General features: G+C 35.9%; 1 protein-coding gene across 2 annotated transcripts in view; it reads right to left on the bottom strand.

Moving 5' to 3' along the window:
* Positions 1-24,059, bottom strand: part of shisa6a (shisa family member 6a) — a 125,890-nt gene that overhangs the window by 85,545 nt on the left and 16,286 nt on the right. For both annotated transcript variants that reach the window (XM_039653186.2, XM_039653185.2), the window contains exons 3-4: positions 19,072-19,220; positions 3,877-3,969 (exon numbers count right to left, since the gene is read on the bottom strand). In XM_039653186.2, coding sequence (XP_039509120.2) covers positions 3,877-3,969; positions 19,072-19,220 — 242 coding nt within the window. The remainder of the gene's footprint in view (positions 1-3,876; positions 3,970-19,071; positions 19,221-24,059) is intronic.

Raw genomic sequence — 24,059 nt, 5'->3', positions numbered from 1 at the left:
TTTCTTGAAAAAAGTTTTCACTCTCAATTATTTTTTGAGATAATTAAGTCATTAATTCAGAAAAAAGGAGCAAAAACCTTTTTCCATGAAAAATGATCTCGTAATTCTGAGGTAATTAACTCGTTAATTTGGAAGAACAGAGCAAATTATTTATTTCCATTAAAAATTATCTCGTAATTCTGAGATAATCAACTCGTTAATTCAGAAAAACAGAGCAAATTATTTATTTGCATGAAAAAAAGATCTCGTAATTCGGAGATAATTAACTTTTTAATTCAGAAAAACAGAGCAAATTATTTATTTCCATGAAAAATGATTTCGGAATTCTGAAGTAATTAGCTCGTTAATTCAGAAAAACAGAGCAAATTATTTATTTCCATGAAAAATTATCTCGTAACTCTGAGATAATTAACTTGTTAATTCAGAAAAACAGAGCAAATTATTTATTTCCATAAAAAATGATCTCGTAACTCTGAGATAATTAACTTGTTAATTCAGAAAAACAGAGCAAATTATTTATTTCCATGAAAAATGATCTCGTAATTCTGAGGTAATTAACTCGTTAATTCAGAAAAACAGAGCAAATTATTTATTTCCATGAAAAATGATCTCGTAATTCTGAGATAATTAAATCATTAATTTAAAAAAACAGAGAAAATTATTTATTTTCATGAAAAATGATCTCGTAATTCTGAGATAATTAAATCATTAATTGAAAAAAACAGAGCAAATTATTTATTTCCATGAAAAATGATCTCGTAATTCTAAGATAATTAACTCGTTAAAAAACAGAGTAGATTTTGTTTCCACAAGTGAATGCACGCGTGTTTTGGCCATTCATTTAAAACATCAAAGTACACGGTTTTGAAAACTATACCGTCTCTCTATAAACTACAAACATGTGATTTTGTGATAACGGTGATGTCATAAGTGCTTTCTTTACAAAGTGACATCGTCATACGCCATCTACTGGCCTGATGTGAATAATACAGTTTTAATCCTTTTTGAACGAGGATTGTTTGAAAACATTATTTTCCATAGTATATAGTGTAAATGTACAAAAAAAGTACAAAAATTACTAAAACCGAAAGTTTAATATAAATATTAGCTATAAAACTAATAGAAGTGACAAAACTTCAACTAAAATTAAAATATAAACTAAACATATTAGTGAAAAATACAAAAAAACTTATTTTCTAAATTCTAAATATTAATAAATACTACAATAGTGTATAATAAAGATATGTACATATACACATTTACTTTTGCAATGCAAACTGAACAGTCTAAATAGATATTTGGTGACCAGTTAACATAAATTTAAAAAAAAAATATCCATCTTAAAAGTAAAGTTTCAAGTACCTATAAAATAAATGACTAAAACTTAAATAAAACATAAAGCTAAACAAAAATATTTGAATAAAAACGAATAAAGTACCGCAATTACTGAAACTTCACATACAAACCACACTCAGAAAAAAAGGTACAAAAGCTGTCACTGGGGCTGTACCTTTTCAAAAGGTACAATTTTGTACCCAAAGGCATATTGGTACCTTAGTGGTACACATTAGCACCTAAAATGGACATATTACCACCTAAAAAGGACATATTAGCTCATTAAATTGACATATTAACACTTAAAATGTACATATTAGTACCTCAAATGTACATATTACCACCTAAAAAGGACATATTAGCTCATTAAATTGACATATTAGCACCTAAAATGTACATATTAGTACCTCAAATGTATATTACCACCTAAAATGGACATATTAGCTCATGAAATTTACATATTAGCTCCTGAAATGGACATATTAACACCTAAAAAGGACATATTAGCACCCAAAATGTGCATATTAACACCTAAAATGTACTTATTAGCTCATGAAATGGACAAAAGTTTATCTTTTCAAAAGGTACAGCCCCAGTGACAACTTTTGTACCTTTTTTTCTGAGAGTGCAAAAGTAAAGTACAGTATAAGCATATTCAAAATAATATGAATTACTACAAATCATATAATTAAAATAGCACTGCTAAAGGATTCTTCAAAAAAATGTTAATGAATATATTCATAGATTTGAATGACATGCGCAGAATTAACGTCCGCGGATGAATCCTTGACAACACGATGCGTTAGGAGGAGGGTAAAGTGAGATTTGATGTTGACTCTCTCAGTTTGAGTTTGAGAACGAGCGGGCGAGCTTCACTCCTTCGCCTCCGGAGAGAAGCGAGAAACAAATTCAATCAGGTGGAATTAAACAGGGTGAAGATTAAAGCCAATTTGCATGAACCGCAGGGGCTTCTGAGAGAAGTTGAATAAGCAAAAAAAAAAAAACTTAAGTAACTTATTAAACTCTTTCACCTTGAGGAAGTGTAGGGGTATTAACTTTATCCCCTTTCACTGTCACGTCTGAATCACACGGCCAGAATCTGCCTAGTGACGCACAGTTAACTTTATCAAAAGATGATTCAATCGCCAAGGAAACAATAACAACAATCATCCCGTGTGACGAGTGATGTCATAAGTGAGAACGCCGATGTCACGGATGTAAATGTTCCTGTTGTGTGTGTGTAAGCCTGTCGATTATGTTGTTGTAGCGTTAACAATCGCGTGATTATGTGGGCCGCGGTGATTCACTCTGGAGAACAATGAGGATTGGCAGATGTTTTCTTTCCTCGGCTGTTCATTAGCTTCAGGAAACACCATTATTGCTCTGTCAACAGCTCAATCTTCCCACAGGACACACACTCCACAAATGAAGAACTACTACACGTTTGGGGTTGTGTATTATTATTATTATGATTATATATATATATATATATATATATATATATAGCTGAGTAATTGGAAAGGGAAGATCCGTAATATTAATATGTAGCATGTTCATTTAAGCATTAATAATTGTTTTTAAATAACATTAAAAGTGTCGTTAGTGTAAACAGAATCTAAAACTTACATATTTCATACTTCAAATAAAGCTGAAATTAAATAGTCTAAATATTAGGTTGAAATGAAATAAACCTTTTTTTTAAGCAACTAAATTTATACAATAAACATTAACTGAAAAAAAATCTAATATACAAAATAAAGTTCTTTTATTTTAACTTATCACTTTAATTTAGTTTATTAGTGATGTACTAAAAAAACTAAAACAAATTTTACATAAATTCATAAAAAAAATATATACATAAAAAGGGAAAAACTAGTTAAAATGTCAAAAATACACCAAAAAATAAATAAAAAAAAATAATATTAATGAATAAATACACCCCAATTTTTTAAATAAATAAATACACTGTAAAAAACTTAAAAAACTAAGTAACCTGGCTGACTTAAAATTTTGAGTTCATTGAAATGGGAAAATTGAGTTAATACAATGAAGGAGATTAATTTAATCATCAGAAACTCAAAATATTATGTTACCCGAACTATATAAGTTATTTAAGTTGATTTGACAAAAGAAAAAAATGTTGTGATTACAAATCGTGAAAATATTTTTTTTACAAAGAAAATACACAAAATACAAATAAAAACAAATTAAAAAATACTACTGGTTGAAGTACTAAAATAAGTAAAACTGAAAAAAATAATAATAAAGCTAAATAGGAATTTAAAAAAAATAGAAGTAACAAAAGCACATACAATTATTTTTAAACTAAAACTGAAACTATAAAAAATAAAAGCTAATTCTATATATGAATATATTCTCGTAGTGTATAAATAAGAATAACACTGTTGTCAGGAGGATGCAGGACAGATACAGCTGCGTTTAAAGAGTATTTGGACACTTGAATTTGAATGTGAATTTCACAGCATTTGATATAATAAAACACAAACATGAGCTCAAGCTGAACTTCTTCTGTGTGGTTACCTTTCAGGTGACTCCTGCCGAGGGTCACGAAGCCAGAGGAGATGAAGTTGTGCATGTCTTGACCACTGCGGAAGTTTTCTTTCCCATAATGCCCTGCAAAGACAGACACACAGCATGTGTTATAACATGAAAACAAATAACAAAAATAAATTTTCCCTAAAAAAAAAAAAAAAAAAAAGTGATTTGACTTCCATTTGAGTAAGTCATCCAGCCTGGGTAAAAAAACGTAAAACTTAACTAACTAAAATGATTTATTTATATATATATATATATATATATATATATATATACACTGTACTATATACTGTATATTATACTATATATATATATATATATATATATATACTGTATACAGTATACCAATATATTTCATCATGTTGGTTAATCACAGGACATTAATGAGGTACACAAATGAGGCATTGTCTCATTTCATATACTGTATATTCAGTATATATATCAGAAATCTGAACGTTGCATAAAGCAGGATAAAAGTTCTTGTTTGATTGTGTTGACACATTAGAAGGGGGATTGGATATCTTCCTTTTTTCACTCAATAAGGGAAAAAAAATATTTTTAATGAATATAATCAGTTGAATGAAATATGAAGAAACCCCTCGACTGCACAGTTGGTGTTCAAAATCTACTGTACAGATGTGAATTGATAAAAAGCAATAAAATTAACACTTAAATGTGCACTTTGGATTTCTTTTCTTTCCGCTGATCTAAAAGAAGATGTATTATGAAAGCAAAATAGATCAAAATTGTCCATTCCTCAGACTCTGTATCAGTAATATATCAATAATATCAACTCTGTCCTATAGTAGGTGATATATAAAGTTGTATGATCAAATCTCTGTAGTTTTAAAACACATAATGCAATGCAACACAATGGAGATTAAAAGAAGAAGGCCTGATGGGTTATATTTGATTCACCTGAACACAAACAGATAAATGATGTCCAGCGTGAACATTCCTCATGTGTGGCAGTCACTCGTCTCAGCCGCTGAACGGCGTCCTGAGACAGAGGTCAAGACAAGGTGCTGCATTAAGTATTAATGGGGTGTGTGTGTGTGTGTAGCAGGGCAGAGGTTCAGCACAGGGACTCGACACACACACACACACACACACACTCTCTATCAGCTCGTGTTCAGCCCCGCGGGGTTAGAGGACACTGGCTGTGATGGGAATCTTCTACTGGCCGGTGGATCCTCCATCTAATTGCACAGTTATTGACATCCCTGACCAGGACACTGACCCGAGGTCAGGAGATGGGCGAGTTGAGAGCTTTATCTGTGTCATTGCTCAGCTCTACAGACAGCCAAGGATCATTTTTCATCTTTTTTTCTTTTTTAGTGTAAATATAGCCCACTGTATCATATTTGATACACACATTTATTAAGGCCTCTAAATGAGCAACATAATCAAAGCTTTGCTGAAAAACGTCACACTGACACACCTTCCGTCTAATTGGTAATTTTTAAGCAAGTAAAATACCTTTTAGTAAAAAATTCTGGGTTGTTTCAACCCAAATTTGGGTCAAATATGGACAAACCCAAATGTTGGGTTAAAAATGTAATTTAAAAAAAATGTACAGTTGAAAGTGAAAGTTGAAGTTGGGTTCAAATTTTAAATTACATTTTAACCCAGCATTTGGGTTAGTCCATATTTGACCCAAATTTGGGTTGAAACAACCCAGCAGTGTTTAGAGCGTACTTGAAAAAAATGTCCACCTTAACCCTTTCATGCATGAATTATGATAACCTCAGTCAGGATTTTTTTCCTTTGGGTTTTTATTGCCCTTAGGGCATGAAAAACAAGATTTGATTTGATTTTTTTTTTTTTAAACAAATTTTTCAAAGAGATTTTCAGATGTCCACTTGAGTGGACAGCATGCATTTATAGTTTAAACTGAAGAGATACTGTATTAAACATAATACAATAATCAAACAGATAAATTATGTGTATTTAACAAACTAATCAATACAATTACATCAAATCATGTGAAAACTATAAAATATATGAAAAAATATATATAAATCCGAAATATTGCAAAGGCAATTGACCTGCATACAAGTTGCACTTGGTGTATCTTGGATATCAGAACATGATGATGTGATTCCATCAGAAATGTCTACAGCCTGTCAATGTACAACTGTGGAAACACTCGGATGCTCCCTCCAGTGTGCCAGAGTATGTCAATTTACCCTTATTAGCTGATAATTCTGATTATGTTAGAGATGGACACATTTCTAGCATAGCCCCTCTTCTGAGAAAACCTAGTGATTCATTTTTTTAAATCTCATCTGAAATGAGCAGTGTTGGGCCGGGCATAACGCATTCAGATTATTTGATTGATGTTACAAGTAAAGTAATGTGTTAGAAGTAACATGCATTACAAAATCAGATTTGTTTTAATGTTTCGAGTAAAGTAATGTATTACAAGTAACATGCATTACCTAATCAGATTACTTTTTGATCTAACAATTAATTACAAGTAATGTGCATTACGTAATCAGATTACATTTTGTTATGAATAAAGAAACGCATTACAAGTAACATGCATTACATGATCAGATTACTTTTTGATCTAACAAGTAATGCACTACAAGTAACATGCATTATTTAATCAGATTACTTTTTGATCTAACAATGCATTACAAGTAACATGCATTACATAATCAGATTAATTTTGATCTAACAAGTAATGCATTACAAGTAACATGCATTGTGTAATCAGATTACTTTTTGATGTTACGAGTAAAGAAACATAGGTAAACAGATATTTTTTGATCTAAGAAGTAATGCATTATGTAATTAGATTACTTTTTGATGAAATGAGTAAAGTAATGCATTACAAGTCACAAATTATGTAATTACATAACTTTTTTAGACGTCAATGAAAATTACATTCTAATAATACAACTACATTTATTTACAGTCAAAAAAAGTTACTGCAGATTAAGTATTTTCAAAAACAATATTCACAGTATAAGTATAAATTGTAGCTAAAATATAGCCATTGATGCATGAGGTCCACTATAGTGGACGGGTGATTTATCCGATTTTTCTCCCAATCTAAAATCAAAACTTGGAAAATTTTACTGTGATATGACTCATTAGATACTGCTTGATGCTGCAATATTTTTTTACCTACAAGGGTGTCCTAGGATAGAAGGAATGGGTGGATATTCCGGAGCACCTTGGCATGTCTGACTGGCCATTGGCCATCTTGGTTTTGAGGGGGAAAAAAATCAAAACTCAATGGCTTATAACTTTGTTGCAATGCACCAGGGTCCACTGAAGAGATTGATGTGCAACTTTTCCATCAAAACCCTTGCAAATTCAAGAAAATGCTTTTTAAAAAGCTGTCCACTGTAGTGACCACTATGCATGAAAGGGTTAAGCTTACAGTTCACATGTTTTTGCTGTGAAATATTATATTTCAAGATGAACACTAACTGGACTGAAGTTTACGGGGGTTTTTTTTTCGAAAAAAACATGTTCAGATATGAGTATCAAATATGATCGCAAGGCTTTGGAGGAAGGTTTATATGTTCATCTCGCAATCATATCATTATATGTTTTGAAAGAGCTTTGAAAATAAACTAAATATTTAAATATTATCTCGCTAAGACCTTTAACAGGCATATATATATATATAGCGACGACTGTTATTTATATGCATTTTATGTATAGTACGTATTCTATTATCTGTTATAAAGATCTCATTGATTTACAATACAAGCTATCAGAATTTAATCATATTTTTTGTTCATATAAATATCACAAAAATATGCAATTTGATGCAGATGTTGATATTTTTCCTTCTGAGCTCCATATTCTCAATATATCTAAATACTAAATATACTAAATGAGCCATAAAATAATGATACTCAACAACAAATGCAAATATTTTATTTTAAATGTCCAATAAAAACAAATAAATAAATATAATTTAAAAAAATCAGCCTATTATATATGTCAGGGATGACCGGGTTTATTTATCAGACTTCTCAATGCTAGTGAAAAGTACTTTTCATAACTGGAAAGTCACTCATTATGTTTCTCAGTTCAAAGGAAAACCTGAAGAGAGATGCACACGTTATTGCTCCATAAATCAATTGTGTGCTGTGTAATTGTGTCGAGATATTTCTCTGTGAAGTTTATAGCGCTGAAGTTCAGAGTTCTGAGGTGGAACGGAGATTACGGTCAATACTAACAGCAACCGAGAGAGCGTCTCATTTTGAGCCCTATATTCCCATTTTGTGTTATTTCTGGCACATAAAAACCATGCAAAGCTTTGTAAAAAGATAGTAATCATATGCTTCACGAAACATCAGCTCCTTTGTTTCAGTATTTCAATAATGCCCATTTTTATCTCCAAAAATATCCATATCATTGACTAATATAAAGTAATGAGCAATTTATAATCACAGCATTTATTAGCCTTTGTTAATGTTACTTGATAAAAATATGTTCATATTAGTTCAGAGTGTACTAATTATTGGTAACAGAAACAACTTTTGATTTTAAAGAGTCCGTATTATGCTTTTTTAAATTTACTTTGAGTAGACCAATCACATAAGACCAGGTCATCTGACTAATTAGAGCAGAGTAGACCAATCACATCAGACTGGGCCATCTGACCAATCAGAGCAGAGTAGACCAATCACAGGCTGAGCCACCTGACCAATCAGAGCAGCGTAGACCCATCACAACAGACTGAACCATCTGACCAATCAGAGCCGAGTAGACCAATCACAACAGACTGAACCATCTGACCAATCAGAGCATAGTAGACCAATCACAACAGACTGGGTCATCTGACCAATCAGAGCCGAGTAAACCAATCACATCAGAATGGGCCATCTGACCAATCAGAGCAGAGTAGGCCAATCACAGGCTGAGCCATCTGACCAATCAGAGCAGAGTAGACCAATCACAACAGACTGAACCATCTGACCAATCAGAGCAGCGTAGACCCATCACAACAGACTGAACCATCTAAACAATCAGAGCCGAGTAGACCAATCACAACAGACTGAACCATCTGACCAATCAGAGCAGAGTAGACCAATCACAACAGACTGAACCATCTGACCAATCAGAGCCGAGTAGACCAATCACATCAGAATGGGGCATCTGACCAATCAGAGCAGAGTAGGCCAATCACAGGCTGAGCCATCTGACCAATCAGAGCAGAGTAGACCAATCACAACAGACTGGACCATCTGACCAATCAGAGCAGAGTAGACCAATCACATCAGACTGGACCATCTGACCAATCAGAGCAGAGTAGACCAATCACAACAGACTGAACCATCTGACCAATCAGAGCAGAGTAGACCAATCACATCAGACTGGGTCATCTGACCAATCAGAGCAGAGTAGGCCAATCACATCAGACTGGGCCATCTGACCAATCAGAGCAGAGTAGACCAATCACAACAGACTGGGCCATCTGACCAATCAGAACAGAGTAGACCAATCATAACAGACTGAACCATCTGACCAATCAGAGCAGAGTAGACCAATCACATCAGACTGGGCCATCTGACCAATCAGAGCAGAGTAGACCAATCATAACAGACTGAACCATCTGACCAATCAGAGCAGAGTAGGCCAATCACATCAGACTGGGCCATCTGACCAATCAGAGCAGAGTAGACCAATCACATCAGACTGGACCATCTGACCAATCAGAGCAGAGTAGACCAATCACATCAGACTGGGTCATCTGACCAATCAGAGCAGAGTAGGCCAATCACATCAGACTGGGCCATCTGACCAATCAGAGCAGAGTAGGCCAATCACATCAGACTGGGCCATCTGACCAATCAGAGCAGAGTAGACCAATCACATCAGACTGGACCATCTGACCAATCAGAGCAGAGTAGACCAATCACATCAGACTGGGCCATCTGACCAATCAGAGCAGAGTAGACCAATCACAACAGACTGAACCATCTGACCAATCAGAGCAGAGTAGACCAATCACATCAGACTGGGCCATCTGACCAATCAGAGCAGAGTAGACCAATCACAACAGACTGAACCATCTGACCAACCAGAGCAGAGTAGGCCAATCACATCAGACTGGGCCATCTGACCAATCAGAGCAGAGTAGACCAATCACAACAGACTGAACCATCTGACCAATCAGAGCAGAGTAGACCAATCACATCAGACTGGGCCATCTGACCAATCAGAGCAGAGTAGACCAATCATAACAGACTGAACCATCTGACCAATCAGAGCAGAGTAGGCCAATCACATCAGACTGGGCCATCTGACCAATCAGAGCAGAGTAGACCAATCACATCAGACTGGACCATCTGACCAATCAGAGCAGAGTAGACCAATCACATCAGACTGGGTCATCTGACCAATCAGAGCAGAGTAGGCCAATCACATCAGACTGGGCCATCTGACCAATCAGAGCAGAGTAGGCCAATCACATCAGACTGGGCCATCTGACCAATCAGAGCAGAGTAGACCAATCACAACAGACTGAACCATCTGACCAATCAGAGCAGAGTAGGCCAATCACATCAGACTGGGCCATCTGACCAATCAGAGCAGAGTAGGCCAATCACATCAGACTGGGCCATCTGACCAATCAGAGCAGAGTAGACCAATCACAACAGACTGAACCATCTGACCAATCAGAGCAGAGTAGATTTAGAGAGACTGAATCTTTAAACAAACAAACCGTTTCGTTTTCAGACTCTTATTATGAGAAAATGAATGTGAGGTTTGATGCATGTAAACCTAGAGTAGGAGACCAAGACAAAACTGTGAACCTTGAAAAATAATTCACACTTTAAAAAATGTATTGGAGAAGTAAATTATCATTCAGATTAATTGAGACTGTAGAAGCATTGTTCATGTTAACTAACGTTAGCAAATGAAACCTTATTGTAGAGTTTTGACTTCGTTTCAGGTTATCAGAGATCAGGAATCACAGGCCAATGCCTCAAGTCACCAGAGCACAATTAAAATACCCAGTGTCCTTTTCTACATGAAATCAAAGACACGGGTGTCGAGATGACCCGAGAACACACAGAGATCAGATTACATTAAGGAAACCATAATGAGAAAGGCAGATGCGAACATTTGACATCTTCATTACTCCCTCTCTCTCTTCATGTTTTCCTCACAGAGGCCGATCTGTCCATCATTGTGATTTCGGTACATTGCTGCATAATGAAAGTTAATATTTAATGATTGTCTTTTATTAAAACAAGACCTCATTGGACCATTTTGTCTCATCAACCCGAGTAAAACTGATGCAACATGCATGCTAATGCCTTTCATTTGATAGATCTGCTTCATCTCGGCCTCTGATGTGCATCAAATCCTCATATCCTGGTTACAATAGCCTGAAGCAAGCCACACTTTTGCTATTTAATTTTCTAATCTGGTGTCCATTTATAATACCAACACTAAAAACATCAGAATTTCATATTTCATGACTATTTTCCACCCCCGTTTTTGTTAAAATTGAAATAGGCGTTTTTTTGCTACTGTACCTTTAAGACTTTAAGACCAAACGAGCTCTATTGTGATTGGCTAACCTCTTCATACTGATTTCTAAATTGAGTTGTGACGGCAACAAAACAAAAGAAACACTATTTTCCATGAACGAGTCCAAATATCAAGTGAAATTGAGTATAATAATCCTGTCAGCTAATTTAACATAAATGACATTTCATTCAGTGATTCCTGGAAGTCCCAAAACACCATTTTTAATAAGCATGTAATGCGCTCACCAACAGGCATAATTATACGCTGTAAATCACTGAATACAAGGTCTCAGACTGTCATGCGACACTCAAAAAAGAGAAAAGACATCTAATATCGCACGCCTTGCCACCATTTAAAAGCTATTTAAACTCAGCTAGGTTCAGAAAAGGCGTTGCTAATGCTATTTTCTCCGAGTTGCACAACATAAACACGTTTGAAAACGTGCAAATACGGTTTTGATATTGGAACGAATGTCGTTCAAGAATCCATTAAAGCGTCTAATTAAATTGAATGCATCAATTACAGAATTAGCTAATGGACAGAGTGAGTGGAGGTCACGGAGGTCGAGCGAACGGAGAGACGGACGACCGGAGAAAGAAAATCTCAGCATGGGGAAATCAATATGCGAGGAAAAGAGATTGAATTTCGTTCAGCTAATTAATCAGGGGAACGAACATTCAAATTTCTTTTGGGTTCGAAGGCTCTTTATGAACTTTGAGTCAAATCTAAAGGCATTTAATCAATCGCATCGGACATTTTATAGATCCATGCAAGAGCACTTTGTCACCGGTTCTCAGGGGACGAGAGAGGATCAAACACAGCATGTTCCTCTCTTTTATGTATTGTATACGCCAGTGAAACTTCTGTGTGTTTTTTTTTAGCGATAGCTCTGTATATTTCTATGGTTGAAGTGGATTTACTAATTGTAGAGTTGAACGATGAGCATTGTAATGTTTGAGGGATGGGCAACGATTAATCGCGATTAATCGCATCCAAAATAAAAGTTTGTGTTTACATGATATATGTGTGTGTTGTGTGTATAATTATTTTGTATATATAAATACTAACACATGCATGTATATATTTAAGAAAAATGTGTTCTTAATATATCAAATATTTATATTTATATTAGGGCTGTGCAAAAGTTAATTGCGATTAATCGCATCCAAAATAAAAGTCTGTTTTTACATAATATATTTGTGTGTGCTGAATATAATTATTTTGTATATATAAATACCTATGCATGCATGTATATATTTAAGAATTATTTGCGCTTAAATTCTGTATATTATAAAAACATAATCTATATTGTATAAATATAAATATTTTATATATGAATAACACATTTTCTTAAATATATACATGCATGTGTGTGTATTTATATATACAAAATAATTATATACAGCACACACAAATATATTATGTAAACACAGACTTTTATTTTGGATGCGATTAATCACAATTAATTTTTGCACAGCCCTAATTTATATATAATATTAATTATGTATAAATATATATAATGTATATACATGCAAATATTTCTTAAATATATACATGCATGTGTGTGTATTTATATATACAAAATAATTATACACACCACACACACATATATCATGTAAACACAAACTTTTATTTTGGATGCGATTAATCGCGATTAATCGTTGCCCATCCCTACTCATAACTAAATTCAGAGGACTGGGAAGATTTAGAAACGAGTGGGTTATTCATAAATCCATAAGATCTTACCCAGATAGCAAACTGACATTGAATCAACGTGGAAACATGACATCGAAACAACGTTGATCTGACATTGTTTTGCTCATCGAATTAACGTTGAACCAACGTCAGACGCGTCATTCTTTCAAAACTAACGAAAAAATCAACTTGAAACCAACGTTGTTTCAACGCTAGGAAAGCAAGATTTTCATTTAGCTTTGAAGAATGGCGCGTCTGACGTTGGTTCAACGTTAATTCGATGAGCAAAACAATACCAGATCAACGTTGTTTCGATGTCACGAGAGACGTCGTTTCCATGTTGATTCAATGTCAGTTTGCTGTCTGGGTACCTTCAAAAATGTAGCGTATCGATCGGCCAGTGATGCATCTTCACGGAAGTTGATCGTTTGCGCAGTTTTAAGCCTTTCCGATTTAAATATTCAAGCGCACAAACACACATAAGTAACGGGTCTCTCTGTTTTGTACTTGCGCGCTGTGTGATAAGTTTTGAATGCGCACTTGCGCAGCAACACGCATCCAAAGTGCGCGCCCAGAACGCCGCGTCTCACCGCTCACGAACACTCTTTCACGTCTTCCTGAGCTTAAACTAACATATTCACGTCGAGTATCATCGTAAACATAGTCAGTTTTGTCTTAAAGGGATACTCCACTTTTTTTGGAAATATAGGCTTATTTCACAACTCCCCCAGAGTTCAACTATTGAGTTTTACCGTTTTTGAATCCATTCAGCCGATCTCCGGGTCTGGCGGTACCGCTTTTAGCATAGCTTAGCATACATCATTGAAGCGGACAAGACCATTAGCATTTCTCAAAAATAAAAAATTACCAAAGTGTTTAGATATTTTTCTTTTACTTTCTTTTCTTTTCTTTATTTATTTTTAAAACTTGACTCGTCTGTAGTTTCATCGTGCATTAAGACCAACGGAAAATGTAAAGTTGCGATTTTTTAGGCTGATATGGCTAGGAACTATACTCTCATTCCTGCGTAATAATCAAGAACTTCCGTACCATGAGTGCAGCAGGCGTAATGATATGAAGAAGCGCCTGAAAATAGTCCCTAGATCGGTATTAGCCTATTTTCAGGAGCTGCGTCATATCATTACGCCTGCTGAACTCATCGTACGCCAGTAAAGTTTCTTGATTTTTACGTAGGAATGAGAGTATAGTTCCTAGCCATATCAACCTAGAAAATAGCAACTTTACATTTGTTTTAGTGCACGATGTAACTACAGAAGATTCAAGTTTTAAATAGGAAAAATATCAAAACTCTTTAGTCATTTTTTTTGTTGAGAAATGCTAATGGTCTTGTGCACTTCAATGATGTATGCTAAGCTATGCTAAAAGTGGTACCACCAGAACTGGAGATCGGCTGAATGGATTCAATAACGGTAAAACTCAACAGTTTAATGCTACGTTCACACCGCCGGACGCGAATAGCGCGTCAAATTCGCGTCTACCCCGTCTAGTTTGACGCTTGACCACTTTGTGTTACTTCGCGAGTCAAGTGCGAAACTGACGTGGGTAAAATAAAAAGTTTGAAGCGAAATTTACGCGCGTCTCGCGCGTCAAAACCGAAACCCGTTGACGGCCATCTTTGTTTATGTTGATCGAGCATTCATCGAGAGATTCACCGCACTGTATTTGAGAGCTAGAACAGTGGCGTGGGGATCATCGTCGCCGTATTTGCGTCCACCGGACCCTTCGGAGGCGAACCGTTTGGCCATTTGCTGAGGTTTAGCTCATTTGCTTAACCTGTCCTGTGATTTTTTTCTCTCTCACGTCCAGACACGAACTTATGCACATATATGTTGATTGTCGTTACATTATAATACTATTTCATATAATATAGATATGGAATGAATAACATTCAATACAAAATGAACATGCAAAATGCGTGAATGCACAAATGGCACTAACTAAATCATTCGCGCTTAACGTGCCAGATGCTCAATTCGCGCGAACTTGTCGCGTCTCCCGCTCCACGCCTCATTCGCGCCGCAGGAATTTTTAACGCACGTAACGCGTCTTTGCATTGACTTAACATTGAAATCATTCGCACCTGACACGCTATTCGCATCCGGTGTGAACGTTGCATTACTCTGGAGGAGTTGTAAAATGAGCCTATTTCCAAAAAAAGTGGATCATCCCTTTAAGTGAACGTGAACGCGAGATAAGACGCATAATGTAACAGTATATTGGATCCGTGCAGCTCTTAAAGTGACAGCAGCCTAATATTCCTGCAGGTGTCTGTTCTTATTCGTCAATCAAACAAAGGACACAATTAATGTTCTAGACTCAATACTTTTAATAAGGCCAATCATGTTTTAATGCAAGTTTTCTTGGGAATACCTATAAAATATATACAAATATTGTGCTTGCAGACATATTACTAATTCAGTATCCATCGTGCACACATAACATATTCTAACATAACATAAAACATGACTGGGATATTAAAATATGCCTCAACATAGGAATGACCCACATTCAGTCTGGTGCAGCACAGCATCTGATATCAAATTCATCAAACGGTTTGATTAGGTCTGACTTTTTATACTTTATATGAAACAGTTTTACGGGACAAACTTTATAAATATCATTTTATAGGTTTGTATCCTCCTGAACGAAGCAGTGAGTGAGACGAACAGTAACATCCAGAGCTAATCCCATCCGCTGACCTCATTCACACACAGCTGCATTTAGTTTATTCAGTAGCGCTTTGAATATTGATGTACAACAAGCCAAAGCACTGATTAGCTGAAACACAAACGAGACAGTACATCTTCATTAATGCTAACACTGAACTGGAGTCAGCAAAAGAGCGTCAGGAGCGTGTCTCGACGGCTGCTTGACTGCTACGCTCTGTGTGAATGAGGAATTCATTCAGATTTGATTTCTGATGTTAGCTTGTACGCCGTGGCGGCAAACAGCGAGATGTTACGCTTTAAATATGAATCAGAAGACATGCCGCGGGAGAGAGATGTCACAGCAGATGTTTCCTCAAACACATCGCCTGCAAACAAACTCCTGAGCAAATGTACAACACCCACACACACATGCACACACATATAAATTTATGTTTGGAGGACACATTGCATTGAAGTTATAGGTTTTATCAGATCATGCATTCCCTGTGAATCGAACACATGACCTTAATGTTGCAAGTGCAAAAGACTCACAAACTTTTTTTTAGCCCTTTGACATAAAATATTTTTTTACACTGAGATTTTAAATTCATATTTCAATAATTTAACGACACATTTACATGGTTCTCAGATGTCGGTTAATGGTCCACTGACAGGCAGAAAAACAAATAAAATATTAAGTAGTTTTTACTCAATGAGTTTATTTTTTTTATTTTAAATTATTTATTTACAGTATGATTATTTGGTCTAAAATGTGACAATATGACCTGATCTCATTTAGAAAACGTCTCATACTGCTGTGGAAACATCCAGGCCAAAGTTTTAATTATATTTATATTTTATATTATTTATAAAATTTGTATAATAGGCCTACATAATTTTATTTTACACAACAAGATACTAATAATTCAATCTGTACATCATATAAAGCAATCATGCCTCCAGTGTTGTAGTACTCGAGTTCAATTAAAAATAATTTTCATGATTATTAATGTATGTTAATAAAATATTTCTTTAAATTGATTGACACGCCCAGTGTTTGGTGATTTTCTAGTGTCTTCTAGTGCCTTTTCTAGGTCTCGACTCGGACTCGACCGTCTCTGGTCTCGACTCGGACTCGACTCTCTATGGACTCGGACTCGACTCTCTCTGGTCTCGGTCTCGACTCGGACTTGACCGTCTCTGGTCTCGACTCGGACTCGACTCTCTATGGACTCGGACTCGACTCTCTCTGGTCTCGGTCTCGACTCGGACTTGACCGTCTCTGGTCTCGACTCGGACTCGACTCTCTATGGACTCGGACTCGACTCTCTCTGGTCTCGGTCTCGACTCGGACTCGACCGTCTCTGGTCTCGGACTCGACTCGGACTCGACTCTCTATGGACTCGGACTCGACTCTCTCTGGTCTCGGTCTCGACTCGGACTCGACCGTCTCTGGTCTCGGACTCGACTCGGACTCGACTCTCTATGGACTCGGATTCGACTCTCTCTGGTCTCGGTCTCGACTCGGACTTGACCGTCTCTGGTCTCGACTCGGACTCGACTCTCTATGGACTCGGACTCGACTCTCTCTGGTCTCGGTCTCGACTCGGACTCGACCGTCTCTGGTCTCGACTCGGACTCGACCGTCTCTGGTCTCGGACTCGACTCTCTATGGACTCAGTCTCGACTCGGACTCGACCGTCTCTGGTCTCGGACTCGACTCGGACTCGACTCTCTATGGACTCGGACTCGACTCTCTCTGGTCTCGGTCTCGACTCGGACTCGACCGTCTCTGGTCTCGACTCGGACTCGACCGTCTCTGGTCTCGGTCTCGACTCTCTATGGACTCAGTCTCGACTCGGACTCGACCGTCTCTGGTCTCGGACTCGACTCGGACTCGACTCTCTATGGACTCAGTCTCGACTCGGACTCGACCGTCTCTGGTCTCGACTCGGACTCGACCGTCTCTGGTCTCGGACTCGACTCTCTATGGACTCAGTCTCGACTCGGACTCGACCGTCTCTGGTCTCGGACTCGACTCGGACTCGACTCTCTATGGACTCAGTCTCGACTCGGACTCGACCGTCTCTGGTCTCGGACTCGACTCGGACTCGACTCTCTATGGACTCGGTCTCGACTCGGACTCGAGTGAGGTGGTCTCGACTACAACACTGGATGCCTCTTTAGAAGCGTTCAGTCTTTCTGCTTGCTAATTCCTCCATGTAAATAGCGAATCGTTCAAGGTCCAAAAGACAGTTTCAGTGCAAACTACAAACTGTTCAAAGGGCTTTAAACGATTCCAGACGATGAATAAGGGTCTTGTCAAGTCGAATCTTTTTCTGAGTCAATTCGTTCGTTTCATTCGTTGAATGAACCAAATGACTCGGAAAAAGATTTGTTCATTTTGATGAACGAGTTCGAACAGGAGAATCACGAACGCGCATCACAGAACAGAGAAAGGCGACCATTTGAGCTTATAAAACTTAAATTTTGTAATTTATTTATTAAATGAGCGATCGTTTCGCTTGATAAGACCCTTATTCATTATCTGGTGTCGTTTAAAGCCCTTTGAACAGTTTGCAGTTTGCACTGAAACCATTTTTTGGACCTTGAACCGTTTGGTTCCCATTGAAGTCCATTATATGGAGAAAATCCTGGAATGTTTTCATCAAAAACCTTAATTTCTTTTCGACTGAAGAAAGAAAGACATGGACATCTTGGATGACATGGGGGTGAGTAAATTATCAGCGAAAGTTTTTTGAAAAGTGAACTAATCCTTTAAGCTTTAAAATGTACCACATTACCATTGCAACTTATTTCAAATTTTTGGAATGTTCCAAAAAGAATTCTAAAAAAGAACTCATCCTTTCAGGACCACGTGGTATTTACACGGCAGAAAGCGCCACTTTAACAGACCTTATTCAGAGCAGCGCCATGACAGGTATGAAAGTGATGCTGTGAGGGATAGACTTACCGTGTTTCCAATGGCATCCGCTGTAAAAAGCTGAATAAAGCGGCTAGATTACTTACGATTTTCCACAGCTTACATTGTCGGGAGTTTTTTGTCAACTGACATTTCTTGGAAAGATATTTTTCCAGTGTTTCATGAGCAGAAAAATCCGAAAACACATTAAATAACAGTACAGCCCATCGAAGAGATGCAAGTCTATCCCTCACAGCCTCGCTTTCATTCTCATTAAAAATCAAAGATGGCGCTGCCGTGAATAAGGCGTATGGTGACCTCCAAAGCAGCATGGTAATACCATAGTACAGTTTTGTTGGTGAGTAACCTACAAGCACCTACCATGGTTGATTTTGTTGTGCACAGGTGTGTAGTGGTTCTTGGACGTCCGTACTGGGGTGTTCTCTTTGGACGAGGCGTCTATAGCAACGACGTTTTCATGCTCGTACACCGGAACGGACCCCTGCTGTCTCAATATGTCCGCCAGCGCTCTGTGAAAAACACACAAGTCCAAGATCATTTCACTGCTCTCCAGAAACAAAACCTGTCCAAGTGCGGTTCGGCTTCGAAATAAAAGCTTGTTTAGCATTTCATCCAGTTTAAAGATCCAAACACACCGGCCCCCGAGAGGTTTAGTCAATTGGCCCTCGCTATTGTTTCTGTTGTTTTCCCATTGGCGAAGGTTTATGCCTCTTGGAACTCGCACACACACACAACTTTAATTGCGCTTTGTGTTATAATGAACAGTTGAGGTTTAGTCTCACAGGTTTTCCAGACCTCAGGCCTGTGAGCTCTACAGGAACAAACACAAGCCATTAATCAAAGTTTCTCCGCAATATATATAGCGTTGGAGCAACACACCCCACCAACGCCGGCCTAATGGGATTCAGATTCTATTAATGTGTTTGCTCTTTGGCCCTAAGGACACGGTTTCTGACTCGAGACCCGGCCGCCTCATGGATTTTCGACGCAGTTGAGATTCTGGTCGCTGAATTTAATGGTGTTTCTTCACTAATGCAGTTATACGGGCCTTAACTTTTCACTGCAGATGAACTTTGTAAGTTTGGGATTGTGTTGCCTAGTGGGTAGACATCAAAGTTGGTCATTAAAAGGTTGCAGGTTCCTTATTAAATTTTGCACATTTTTGGTTGCACTTTATTTTGCAGTCCTGCTTCCACACTGAAAAAAATGATTTTTTGGTAAGGTAAATACTACTGAAAAAAACCCAATGTAAATTACAAGAAAAATTGAGTTCAGGCAAGAATTTAAAAAAAAAAAACGAAGTAAATTCCATATCAGTACTTAGTTCAAGCGAGTAGAAATGAAAGCATAAATATGAACTCAATAAAATAAAGTTCTGATACTGGGGTTCCCATCATGCACTGGACCTTGAATAATTAATGAGGTGCATTTTTCACTGGTTTCCAGCTGTATTTACACTGTTTTATCATTGCTTTTGTTGTCAGGATTAGTAACTTGCCATTTTGTGACATTTTGAGGAAATTTTCTGCTCAAAATGTCACATTCAAACACAAAAACGACCCATCAAATGTTACCGCCATTGTGTATTGTCTACCAAGTATTGAGGTCTTTGCATTCACATCATGTGTTTAACATCTGACATGATGAAGTATAAATGACTTAGATAGGCTAAGTAAAACACATACTATAAATGACTGGTATAATTCAATAAAATTGTTTGAGTGCAATGTAATGCAAAGGAAATTACAACTAAATCGATATTGATCAACCTTTTACTAGCCAAGTACTTTCACTTAACTAGTAAAGTTTACTTAATTCCATATTCCAAGTACATTTTAACTTAAGATTTCTAATTAAAGCTACTGATAAATATGTTTAGGTTTTTACTTGGCAAATCTTTGTAAATTTACTAGCATTTTCTGAGTGGAAAAAGTTGCCTAGCTTTTTTCAAGTAAATCCTACTCCACATTTTTTTCAGTGCATGTACATAGTAAGTACTTTTAGTGATTGTAATAACTGGATACTTAGGCTACCCTTAACCCATGTAGTTACCTCAGTACTTTCTTATAAGAACACGTAAGTGCACATACATACAATAAAAATGTAAAATAATAAAGTGCAACCTATATTCAATCTTGATGTGTGAAGATGCACCGGGTTTGACGTAGATTCTGTTTTTAACTGGTTGCATTGTGCGAAGTGTGAATAAGCAACCCGATCTCACGGGAATTCGTACGAATTTTACGAGGTGGCTAATTCGTAACAATTCGTATGACCTCACTCGTACGATTTTGCTAAATCGTACATATTTTACGAATTATCCAATTCGTATGAATTCGTACGAATGACCTACCCCTGGCCCCGCCCCTAAACATAACCGTCACATGGGTTTAGACAAATCGTACAAATTCGTACGAGTGAGGTCGTATGAATTAGTACGAATTAGCCACTTTTGAATCACTCGAGAATTGGTCGTGAGATAGCGTAGGAATAAGCACAGGTGTAAATGACAAAAACAGCAATTTTTATGGTAAAATACTGTAAAATGCTGTGATAAGTTCATTTACTCTGTACAGTGAAAAATTAATAGGTCTGCTTGGATATTACATGTAATTTTACAGTTTTTGGGAGTGAAAAAGAACAGGTAATTTATTCAGGCTTCTTCACAGTTGATGGTTTTTCATCATCGGTTATGTACATTAGGGTTTTATTCTCCATCTAATATTAAATGAATGTATGACCAAATACTAAATAACTAAATCAATAGTTAGAAAATATATTATATTTAGGGCTGTGCAAAAATTAATTGCGATTAATCGCATCCAAAATAAAAGTCTGTGTTTACATAATATATTTGTGTGTGCTGTATATAATTATCTTGTATATATAAATACACACACATGCATGTATATATTTAAGAAAATGTATTATTCATATATTAAATATTTATATTTATATAATCTAGATTATGTATTTATATATATATATACAGAATTTAAGCGCAAATAATTCTTAAATATATACATGCATGCATAGGTATTTATATATACAAAATAATTATATACAGCACACACAAATATATTATGTAAACACAGACTTTTATTTTGGATGCGATTAATCGCAATTAATTTTTGCACAGCCCTAATTATATTAAATTTTTACATTATTTAAATAATTAACATTATTGCAGTTAATTAAATAAATATACAGTAAAAATGTACAAGTATTTAAATAAATATAGGCTACATATGAAGAGTTCAGATGCAAAAGCCTCTAAATGCCATTTGAAATTTTCTTCTTTAATGGTGATTTTTATCAAACTTGTATATTTAAGTTTAGTAATTTCACTTAAATAACAATTAATAGGTAATTATCATTGCCATTTAAGTGAAATTACTAAACTTAAATATACAAGCTTGATAAAAATCATCATTAAAGAAAAAAAATTTCAAATGGCATTTAGAGGCTTTTGCATCTGAACTCTTCATATGTAAAAAAATGTTGTTATTAATAGTTAATGAAATATACATTTGAGTGCAAATTTAAGTTCATAATTTAATTTATAATAATTAGAGCTGTCAAACAATGAATCGCAATTAATCGCATCCAAAATAAAAGTTTGTGTTTACATAATATATGTGGGTGCACTGTGTATAATTATTTTATATATATAAATACACACACATGCTTGTATATTTAAGAAAAAATAGTATTTATATATAAAATATTTGGATTTATTTATAAAATAAATTATATATAAATCTATATACAGTATACGTACATTAAAAATATTTCTTAAATATATACAAGCATGTGTGTGTTTTTATATATATAAAATAATTATACACAGTGCACCCACATATATTATGTAAACACAAACTTTTATTTTGGATGCGATTAATCGTAATTAATCGTTTGACAGCCCTAATAATAATATTTTTAAAAATTGAGTAATTTGTTAATTATTATTTTTTTTTTTACTGTAAATTTAAGTACAATATGTAAAACTTAAGGTTCCTACTGTTTTTTTTTTTTCTTACTGTAAAAGTTCTGGCATCCACAGCTGTAATTTTTTAAGCGTAAATTTTACTAATTTTTTTATTTTTTTATTTTTACAGTGTAAGAGAAACTATCCCCCCAAAAAATTAATAAAAGCTTATTCAGAACCAGTAAAAATAAAAAGGTTGGATTCGCTCGGACCTTCACTTCTTAACACGGCGATAGCTCCAGCAGACCCAGAGGCCATCTTTCCTCACACGAGGAGCCTGAAATGGCGTCTTAACTGTGTCAATGTCAGCGTATTCGCTCTGCCTCACGGTCCACATCTCTGAGCGCGCGAGAGACACACACAGAGAGAGAGAAGTGTGACTTTGGAAGGATGTATAATTAGTCTTTCCCTTCCAGGAGAAGGCCTTTTTAACAGAAGTTGCTCTCACGTGGGGGCGACCTGGTTTCACTGGCCCAGTTGACTGTAAGGCTCTGAGCTCAACTCTTCCGATCCACCTCTTTCAGCTCAAACAATTCAGGATCGGTGAAACTTTCAGGACATTAATGCACTTCAGTGGACTCTTTTACTGTAGTTTGAGCATGTCACTTCTGCTTTAGTGGAAACTCTAGGGTTCTCGACTCATTTTATGCCAAAAAGGTTCTATATAAGGAGAATTTGCATAATACTTTCACGCTTAAAGGGTTATTTTACTTTTTTACAAGTGATAAAGTATGTTTACGAGCTGCTAAGCTCATAAAATGTAATGTTAATACAAAATTAATTCATTAAAACTAAATCCATAGAATTATCAAATGGAAAGGTATATAAATGTTCAAAATCCTTAATACGCGATGTTATCTAGAAGACATGCGCATAAGCCGTGATTGAAAAACATTATTTCAGAAATTATTAACGATTAAATCCCTAGAAAACTAACATGACTTTGACCCAACAGAGGATGTGATTGGATAAATGGACAAACCAATGGACCAATCACATTGTACAGGATCTCAAATGTTGGTTTGGTCGTTCTAAACCAAAGAATCATCAAAATGATTCGGTTTAATTCCCTCTCAGAAGTCTCTGCATTCCCGAACACAAACATCCGAACGAGAGATAACCTTTGATTGAGGTCTGAGACACATTTATGAAGTGTACTGTACAATTCCTTGATTTTTATAACAGATATTTGGTGGCAACTTCCCAGGAAGTGACTATTCTGTTCTGTTGAACACATGGAAACGCTGCTTTATTCACAAATGTTTAATGCAATTTTACGCACAAGTTAAATTCGCAACTTTGGTTAGAGATCTAGCTATATACACCCCCAATATCAAAATATAAAAATGAAAAATCACTG

The sequence above is a fragment of the Pimephales promelas genome, chromosome 3, assembly GCF_988280905.1.
Source record: "Pimephales promelas chromosome 3, fPimPro1.hap1.1, whole genome shotgun sequence".
Lineage (NCBI taxonomy): Eukaryota > Metazoa > Chordata > Actinopteri > Cypriniformes > Leuciscidae > Pimephales > Pimephales promelas.
This window is presented reverse-complemented; position numbering and strand designations above follow the sequence as displayed.